Source organism: Fomitiporia mediterranea, assembly GCF_000271605.1.
Source record: "Fomitiporia mediterranea MF3/22 unplaced genomic scaffold FOMMEscaffold_6, whole genome shotgun sequence".
Classification (NCBI taxonomy): domain Eukaryota; kingdom Fungi; phylum Basidiomycota; class Agaricomycetes; order Hymenochaetales; family Hymenochaetaceae; genus Fomitiporia; species Fomitiporia mediterranea.
In genome coordinates this window covers 479,138-489,090 of record NW_006760391.1, presented here as the reverse complement: position 1 = coordinate 489,090, position 9,953 = coordinate 479,138, and the positions used below count along the sequence as shown (strand labels likewise).

Below are 9,953 nucleotides of genomic sequence, written 5' to 3'. Positions count from 1 at the left end.
TAATGAGTGACAAGCAGGATTTGTAGTAAGAAGCCTTTTCTGCAAATCTGGAAGTTACCTTAGAACTCTTAAACTCTAACTATGTACTCTAGGATTTTGTAGAGGCCTAACAGTAAATATAGTACTAAAGGGCTATGACTTGGATTTTTTAATAGCCACTTTTGATTCAATAGACACTGTAGGATTAAAAGTAAATAAAGTAGAAAAAGTAGAAAAAGTAGAAAAAGTAGAAAAAGTAAATTGACCAAATTATTTATTAAAAGGAAAAAAGTCAAAAACAAAAGTAGATAGTTCTCTTAGTTCTTCTGATTCTTTTGATTCTTCTCTTTGTACTTTATTCAAGTCTAAATCTGTACAATCTGACCTACTACTTCTGTATTCTAAAATCTCAGAATGTTCAGAATACTACCTAGCCCTATTTACTACTCAGTAGTTTGTCTATAGTATTAAGTAGGGATAGTCTTAGTTGAGTTTACAGCTGAGGACATAGGTCTGTCCTTGTTGAAAGAGAGAGGTTAATAAGGAAATGTTAATATATATACTTACCCTCTTAGACAATAAGACTGTACAAGCTGTATGTTCCCTTCAGAACAAGTAGTAGTTTATTAGAGGATGTTCTGAGTACTAACTCTAGGTCCCTATCCTCTTAGCTCCCTTCTCAGGATCCTCCCAGATCCAAACAATGGCTCTAGTAAACAGTAAATACACTAGTTCATACATTAATAAGGCCTTTATGTAGGAACACTACCTTTCTACTTAATGTGTTCTACTTCTAATTCTAGTATATAATGTAGACAGAACCCTGAATCAAAATAGTTAGATTACTAAGTTTGTCCAACTATAGATGACTATTCAGAATCATAAGGAAAGTATTGAGTTTAGAGTCACTAACCTTAGAAAGACAGACATCTTTATTGAATTCAAATGGCTTAAGGCTCACAACCTTACTATTAACTAGTTAGAGTAAACACTTGTGTTTGATTAGTGTTCTAAGTCTTACAACTATCTTACACTACTGTTCTAAGTAAATACAAATGCTTCTAATGTTACTAACAGTTCTAATGAAGGTGACTAGTTGTTCTTCTTCAACTAGGATGAATATATGAACACATATTCTAGTCAAGGTAGAACAGAGTCAATTTAAAGGATGTCTGAGGCAGAACCAGTCTAGAACCCTCTCAGAACAACTCTACTCTAGAACACACATAGACTCAGTCTACTAGATTTTGTCTGAGAGTTTCCTAAAGTCTTTAGTAAAGAGGAATTTGACTAGCTTCCTAAACACTGTTTCTAGGACTATATAATTGAATTGACTAAGAGTTTCCAACCTAAGGATTGTAAGGTCTACCTACTCAACAGAGACAAGTAGGAGACACTCAATGAGTTCCTTCAGGAAAATCTTTGAAATAGTCAGATCTGACCCTTAAAGTCCCTTATAGTCTCCCCTTTCTTCTATGTCAAAAAGAAAGATAGGAAGCTCTACTCAGTTCAGGATTATTGTTGTCTTAATAAGAGTACTATTAAAAACAAGTACCTACTCCTCCTAATTCAGGAGCTCATTAATAAGACACATACATTCAGAGTTTTTACTAAGTTGAATGTTTAGTAAGAGTATAATAATATTTGGATCTAAGACAGAAATGAGTAGAAGACTGTGTTCTGAACCAATTACAGATTGTACAAACTAACTATAATGTTCTTCAGACTAACCAACTTACTTACAACATTCTAGTCATTCATGAATCACATCCTTACAGATCTGATTAACTTGAAGCATGTTAGTGTGTATCTAGACAATATCCTAATCTTCACTCAGACAGTTGAGCACTATTACTAACTGATTCAAGTAGTTCTATAGTAGCTCTAAAATAATAAACTGTTTCTCTAAGAAGTAAAGTGTTCTTTTACACAAGAGTCAGTAGATTATCTAGGCTTTGTAATCAGTAGAGGAGAGGTCTGTATGGATCTAGCAAAGGTAACTACAGTTTAGAACTGACTATAACTTTAGAACCTGAAACAGGTCTAAGTATTCCTTAGGTTTACAAACTACTACTAATACTTTATTTAAGACTTTAGTACTATTATCTAGCCCCTTCACAATCTTACTAGTAAAGATGTTCCTTAGTAATAGGGTGATTAGTAACAGTCTGTGTTTGAGTCTCTTAAGTAGACTATTATTAGCAAGTCTATATTAGTAGTTCTAACAGTTATAAACAAGTTCTGAGTTAAAGCTAACTCTTCTAACTTTACAAATAGAGTAGTACTGTTCTAGTTCATTGACAGAAAGTAGTGTCTGATAGTGTTCTGATTAGAATCCCTCTCTGTAATAGAACAGAACTACCCTATCTATAACAAGAAACTCCTTGTAATTGTCTGTTCTCTAGAGGAGTAGTGTTAATATCTCCTTAGTACTGTATAGAAGTTTGAGATTTAGAGTGATCACCTTAATCTCTAGTACTTCTAGGCACCTCAGAAGCTCAACTACTACTAGGCCTGCTAGATGTTAGAACTGTAAGACTATAACTTTATACTAACCTACAAACCTAGAACACAAATAACAAAAGCTGATTTACTCTTAAGACAAGTAGGTTATAAAAGAAGGGAGAATGATAACAAAAATCTTATTCTCCTAAACAATTCCTGTTTTGTGTCTGAGACAATTTAAGAGATCTGACTCAAATCTAAGAATGTTGACTTTGTTACCTGTATACAGTAAGCTCTAAGACACACACAGGACTAGGTTGTAATAAAGTAGCTAGAGAAGTAGGCTAGGGATTAGGAGGAGGATAAGGATAGACAGGTTTACTAGGAAGACTGACTGTATGTTCTAAAGGATCAGAAGCTGTGAGAGGACATTGTCTGAGCTTATTATAACAATCTGACTGTAAGACATTTAGGCTAACACAAAATGTAGGAACTCATTACTCAGAACTACTAGTAGTCAGGAATGTAGAGGGAAATTCTAAAGTATATGACTGGTTACAATATGTACTAACAGACTAAAGCCTACTAGACAAGGGTTTAGACTCTCTTACATCTGTATTAGATCCTGGATTACTCTTAGGAAGAAGTCTTAGTAGACCTGATTAGTAAGCTACTTGAGTCTTAGGGTTACAATACTATCTGTATGATTGTTGACTGATTCTCTAAACAAGTCTATACAGTTCCAACCCAAACAGAACTCACTTCTGAAAGTATAGTACACATTTATTAGAATCACATTTTCTAGTTATACAGACTCTCTTAGAAGCTCATTTATAATTGTAGACTGTAATTTGAGTCAAAATTCATACAGAACTTGTATATACTTCTCAGAATTCAAGAGAACCCTTCTACTACATATTACTTACAAACTAATAGTTAAACTAAGTAAGTCAACTAGGAGATTAAGCTCTATCTCTAAATGTTCATTAATTATTAGTAGTTAGACTAGTCTGAATGGTTAGCTCTAACAGAATTTGTGTACAATAACTAGTAATACTCTACAACAGGACAGTCCCTGTTCTTCCTCAATTATAAGAGACATTTGTACTAGGGGACATGTAAGGATAGGTATACTAGCCTTATGCAAAGATTCTCTCTTTACCAGCACACTCAACTACTGACTGGGATAACCTAGTAATCAAGCACTGAGAAGGAGAAAGAATCCCCTAACCCTTAGCTCGAAAACCCTTTATATATGTGTATACACGTGTAGTAGGATACAGGGTAGTCTAGTGAACAAAAAGGAAAACACTCACAAGCACCTACAACACATGTTGTGCAAATGCACAGGTAGCACAATTGTTACACTTGCCCTCCAGCATTTAGTCCTAAATGCTAAGGGAGTTATGTAAGGAAACTCACTGTTCCTCACAAGAGAATTCTAATCGCCCTTAGTTCACTCAACTACTGACTGGGATAACCTAGTACTCGAGCGAGGGGTCAGGGGAAAAGAATCCCCTTTACCCAGCGATCAATACTGTCTTTATAAAGGGTAGTACACGTGTAGATACATGAGGAGGAAGTGTAACTAACTACAATGAGAATATATGCGCTTGTGGGTCCCACTGCGCAATGATCTGACGCGATCAGCAATGTAGTGATAATAAAATACGAACCAGTAAATCAAATCCTTACACTCGCCCTCTAGCATTTAGTCCTAAATGCTAAAAATCAGTAGAAAAGGCGGAGAACTTACTTAAAAGTAACAGTTAGTAACAAGTAAATAATAAAATACCTTGCCCATGCGTATGGGAAACATCCTCGTGATGTAGTACTGCCTCTCTGAACTGATCCGAAGTCGATCCGGTGCGTATTGAGACGGTGGTGGCGTTCCGGACGGTGAGTAGCATGGTTCTGAACCATGTGAAACTAGATAAAACGTTAATAAAATTAAACGTGGTCATTATTACCGTATAGTCAATTAGTAGAAAAGTTGCCTCTTGATTGTCGCTATCGATACGACACTTTTCGAAGGGAATCGGTGGAGTTCCTGGGGAGATATGGCGTTTCGGCTCTTGAGTATTCTGAGACGCGCGATGTAGATCGATATGTACGGAAATGGAAATTCCGGCGGCGTGGTAATTGCAAATATTCTCTTCTCCCGCGTCTTCGGGAAGCGCGGAGGTAAATCCCTGATCGACGAAGCTATAGCCTTCTTCCTCAATAGAATGGATTAGCGTTGCGGCTTCTAGCTGTCCTTGCGCGTTTCTCTGCTTCTGTAGAATAGTCATGCAATAATAGATAGCGGAGATGTATTCCGAAATTCCTCTGCTATGTCCTCGATTTTTCCAATAGACTAGTTCCTGCAAATGTAATGCCTTGCGCTCGTATTGATAGAATATGTCCAAATGTGTACTCTTTTGCGTGCAATAACCAACTGTGATGCAAAACTGGATATCCTGTTGAGCTCGATGTCCAAATACTAATTGCGGAGTGCAACCTAGAGTGTAATATCCGTCCTTGAATGAAAATATCGTCTCGAATTCAATGAGATCGTGATGTATGAGCATAATATTACTAGATATGTGTCTATATGCGCGGTATCTCTGTGCGCAATGAATGTCCTGCTGTATTCTCATACTGTTTCCTTGTGTCTCGACTCGTTCGTGTCTTCGTAAGTCGATTGATTCGATTCCTGAATCGTCCAAGTATACTTTCGCTGTCTCATGGCGCGATGTTCTATCACAAAATGTCCAAGTAGCGTTCTCTACTTTCCTGAGTGCCGTAACTGTCTGTATGCTGCGTTGTTCCATGTATGTCTCAATGAAATGTCCTGTCTGTATGCGCAGTAGCGCTGCCTGAAGTCCTGAGTGTATGCTGCCAATTTCTTGTTCATTTGGCAAATCCATGTGTGGATCAATGCGCTCTAGCGCTGACTTCCTGTCTTTCTGTGTCCTTGTCCTTGTTCCGATGTATTCTTTCCTCGTGTACCTATCATGTGTCCTGTTTCCTGTAGTACTGATACTGTCTGGTACTGCGAAGTCCTTCGCAAAATCGTTCTGTAGCAATCCATGTAAGAAAATTGTATGTTCAAACATGATGTATGCTCAAAGAGCATGTATGCAATGCAATGCGTGTGCCTCTCGCCCTCTCGTCGAAATATGACTTCATTTTCGGCGTAAAACGTCTGGTACTGTCCTAGAACATATCTGTAGTGTCTGGAGAGGTTCTCTGCGTGATTTCGTACTTCAAACTGATCGTAACTATTCATTCCTAGAGTAGATTGAACTGTATCATCGTTCAATAGATGTCCTGGAGCTTCCTGATGCTCTATTTCCTTCTGTAGCGTCGAAGTATCATTCCTGAATGCTCGAATAGTCTGTTCGATCATTGCTAATTCACTATCACTCTGATATTCGCTGGCTGTATGCGTATTGCCTTCGCTTTCCCTTGAAGCGGTGTGATAATCCGTTTGAGCGGATTGAGCGGATTGTCCGGGTTCCGAACCTGTTCTCTGGCTTGAAGTCGCCCTCTGAACTTCTGTACTTCGTTCCATACGATGCGTGATTGTTCCTGATCTCAGTAGTGTCTTACTATCCTTGTGTTGCATAGATCGTAGCTGTTTTACATCCTGTAGATCGTAATTGTCATCCTGTAGCTTGAATAACGCGATTCTTGCTATGTATCCTGAGTATATGCGCGCTAGCGCATCCATTTGAGTGCCTGTGATGCTCATAATACGTCTAATAAAGTATCCTGAGTCTATTCCAATGAATCCTGGCTGTCTGAAGGTGTATTTCGCGATGTAATACCTTATGTTCTCCTGAAACTGCGTTCTGTACAATATATCCTTGTGTTCCGAACTGGTTTTGGCGTTTTCCAACAGTTCTTCACCGTAAACTGAATGGTTTCGTAGCGTAACATCCAATTGTACCTTATAGAACAATGTTCTATGCGAATTACTTCGATCGTGCTCATTACTGACCGTTTCTTCAATCCTGAAGATGGAAATGTCTGTTCCGATGTTGTAGAATCGATATGCCTGAATGTCTGAACATTCTACTAGTCCTGAAATTGTCTGAAGCGGTTCTTTGCTTTCGAATACCTTCCTGTACTGAATAGAATCGACTGTGTATGTGTATGTCTGTGTCTTTCTATTGCTGTCGATGTATCTCCATGCCTGATGCTTATTCTGGAGCGGTATCATCTTATTCCTGATGTATATGCACTTTGCCTTGCTCAATGTGCCGATTTCTGTCTTCCGATGCGTGATGTAGCCTTCTAACTTAATAGAATACCTGTGTGAATCGTTTGGATTGAAATATTTCTCAGTATCCAAGAGTAGTCGTATTTTATAGTCCAGTAATGCTTGATAGATTGTCCTGCTTGCGCAGTTTACTATTTGCATCGCCTTGTAAACCATAATACTATCTGGCTGGTTATATTCCGATCTTCTAACATTCTCAGGTCCTTTCCTGATGTCCTGGTACGCATTCTTGTTGTCTGTGAACAGCCTGTACTTCTTAAGAGCGTCGTTTCGATTTGTGGCTCTAAGAATTGGTAGTAGTGTCTCTGAAATGTCCATGTATGCGTTGCCTTGCGCCTGTAGCGTCTTAGAATCCTTGAAACGATGGTTGTATGCGTGTTTCCTAGTCCTTTCCATGTGCCATGCGTATCCGTAGTCTTGTAGAATCCTTTCTACACTGTATGCCTGTGTCCATTGTTCGTCCTTGAACTACTGCTCGAGCTATTCTTATGCTTGCTGCGCTCAATATGTGGCTTTGAACTGCGTAGTTTGCTGCGCTCTGAATCGATATTGTTCTCACTAATACCACTAGTGTTTGCCTTGCCTGGGACTGCTTTCAATCGCGAAGTATCGCTATGGGATCGTTTGTTCCTTTTATTTTCGCGAGGGATACTCTGATGTCCTGAAAAACTCGATGTTTCCATTTGAGACCGCATATATCCAGGTATTTCGCTTTCTCTCTTATTCCTGGACCTGGCTAGGGTGTCGTATCCATTGTAGTAGTCCTGTACATTGCTCCTGTGCAATGCGTAGTCGATATCTGCCATGTATGAGGTTAAACACTCGATTTCGTGGGTGTATGCTTGGTTTTCGCCCTCTGGATCAAGTACTGATCCTTGTAGTTCCAATTTGCGTTCACTTTTGCTATCCTCAAAGTACCGTTCTGTTGATGCGATGTCCGTTTCGCTTGGATAGTCTGAATCGATTTCACAATCGTATTGAATGCCTGGCAGTTCCGGTTTTCGTTCCGTTCCTTGTGCTTTGCGTATTCCTTTCGCTTTGCACTTTCCTTTCGCTTTCTGCGAATGCGATCGTTTGTCTGGACTCTTGAGCGTTTCTTCTACACTCTTAGATCGATAGTTGTGATCTCTATTGTCTGTAGGTACTGTGGCATGTCTGGCTTTCGTTCTGTAGCCTGCCTGAAGCGTTTCACGCTTTTCTTTTGCTATACTATCGAGTCCGTTCTTATTTGATGAAGGAGTTGCTTTCTCCTCTTCCTGATACATTCCATCGAACTTGTACGTTCTCTTATTCAAATCATCGATGTCTATCGAACTGTGGAATGGGCTGACATGTCCTATGTCTATCTTAATCGCTCTGGCTCTTGCGATGTGTCTGAAGGTCTTACTTGCCTTCTGGAAATCTTGTTCCTCATCGGATCTCTGTAATTCCGATGCCTGGCTCTCCTGGCCTTGTCTGTTACTCTTGTTCTTCGAGTCCTGGCTGCTTTCTTCGCTGCCTAAAAGGGTCTTAGATGTCTTATTGCCCTCTACATCGCTGTTGTCGATGTGTTTCCGTTCTGAAGTAAGTGCGCTCACTGGATACTCATCCACGCTCTCACTGATACTGACTATATGCACTCTGTAACTCTTGTACTGGCTTGCAAATTCCTCGATGCTCGCCGTTAGCTCTCTATATCGACTTGGTGAATCCTCAAACCAAATCGCCTGTCCTCTATCGAGTGAATCCTCAAACTCGGTAGCCTGAAATCGATAGAGCGAATCCTCAAGCTCAATCGCCTGTACTCGGTGAGTTGAATCCTCAAACTCGACCTTCTGTACTCGATTGGACGAATCCTCGAATCCAATCGCCTGAGCGTTTCCGCTCTTTGTACCGCTATTTACTATTCCTGCGAGCCCAGTAAGTTCAGTACTCGCTGGTGTCTGCTCTACAGTGCGCGTTTGTCTAACTATATGCGCTGGTACAGTTACATGCCTTAATTCTACGTTATTGGTATGTACTAGTTCATCAGGGTGCCTCCAGCCTTGTGCAGACGAGGACTTATCACCTGGTATAGGTTCATCGGGTTGCCTCCAGCCCACGAGGGACGAGGACTTACATCCTGGCATGTTAGTATCGATATCCGGACTTGGGTACCCTCCGGGAATCGTCTGTCGAGGCTCGGCGGCCACATTGTAATCAATAACCAATGGGTAATCTTGTTGTCCATTGCCTGTAAACTCGATGCGCGCCTGTTCATTCCTTTTCGCCGTCACGGATGCCTGGTCCTCGACCCATCCGATCGATGCGAACCTCCAGCGTATCCAGCGCTGGTCCATATCGATATGTGTTAATGCATTCCAGAAGCGTTCCGCAGCGTTCCGAAGCATTGTGAACCTACTGGGGGCCAATCCAGTAAGTAGTCTCTGTTTCTACTCGAAAATCGTAACTTTACTCACTAATAATTCCTGATGGGTACTAGACGACGAGGGAGACCTAGGGTTGATCAGACCCTTCGGTTCCTCAGCGTCCAGCAAGGGGTTTCGGTGCTAGGTGGGTACAGTCAAAAATATGTAAGGAAACTCACTGTTCCTCACAAGAGAATTCTAATCGCCCTTAGTTCACTCAACTACTGACTGGGATAACCTAGTACTCGAGCGAGGGGTCAGGGGAAAAGAATCCCCTTTACCCAGCGATCAATACTGTCTTTATAAAGGGTAGTACACGTGTAGATACATGAGGAGGAAGTGTAACTAACTACAATGAGAATATATGCGCTTGTGGGTCCCACTGCGCAATGATCTGACGCGATCAGCAATGTAGTGATAATAAAATACGAACCAGTAAATCAAATCCTTACAAGTTAGTACTGGAATAAACGAAATAACAACACAAAAACGAAAGAAAACGTTAGTAACTTACTACAAAGTTCAGTACTGCTGTGCTAGGACGTTCTCTGCAGCCATGGATGTGTCTTCAATTGGTCCTGTAGTGGACTGGATGTGTTCCTGTCTGGCTTGGACATGTTCTGTAGTAGAACTGGTGGAACTCACAGCAGATTGGTTGGAATGGCTGTCAGATTGAGCAGAAAGCAGCAGATTCAGCAGTAGAGTAATGCCTTAAGTGTTGAATGAGCTCAGAGCACTCATATTGAGTACTAAAGTAAGATCGGTAGATGTCAAGGGCAGTTGTGGCTCAATCTGAGGACGTTTGCAGTTGTGTGAGTAGAATATAGCAGTTCCATTGTCGATTTGCTCAGCTCTACACTTTGCACCTAAGTAAA

General features: G+C 40.4%; 2 protein-coding genes across 2 annotated transcripts; both read right to left on the bottom strand.

The window, feature by feature from the left end:
• Positions 1-4,128: 4,128 nt before the first annotated feature.
• Positions 4,129-6,160, bottom strand: FOMMEDRAFT_155901 (uncharacterized protein; the record flags this gene model as incomplete). The annotated part of the gene is made up of 4 exons (XM_007266242.1): positions 4,129-4,141; positions 4,220-4,353; positions 4,395-5,483; positions 5,672-6,160. The coding sequence occupies 4 exons, from the start codon at positions 6,158-6,160 to the stop codon at positions 4,129-4,131; spliced, it is 1,725 nt and encodes a 574-aa protein (XP_007266304.1).
• A 962-nt stretch (positions 6,161-7,122) lies between these two features.
• Positions 7,123-9,060, bottom strand: FOMMEDRAFT_155900 (uncharacterized protein; the record flags this gene model as incomplete). Its single annotated transcript, XM_007266241.1, has 1 exon — positions 7,123-9,060. The coding sequence occupies one exon, from the start codon at positions 9,058-9,060 to the stop codon at positions 7,123-7,125; it is 1,938 nt and encodes a 645-aa protein (XP_007266303.1).
• Between the last annotated feature and the right edge of the window lie 893 nt (positions 9,061-9,953).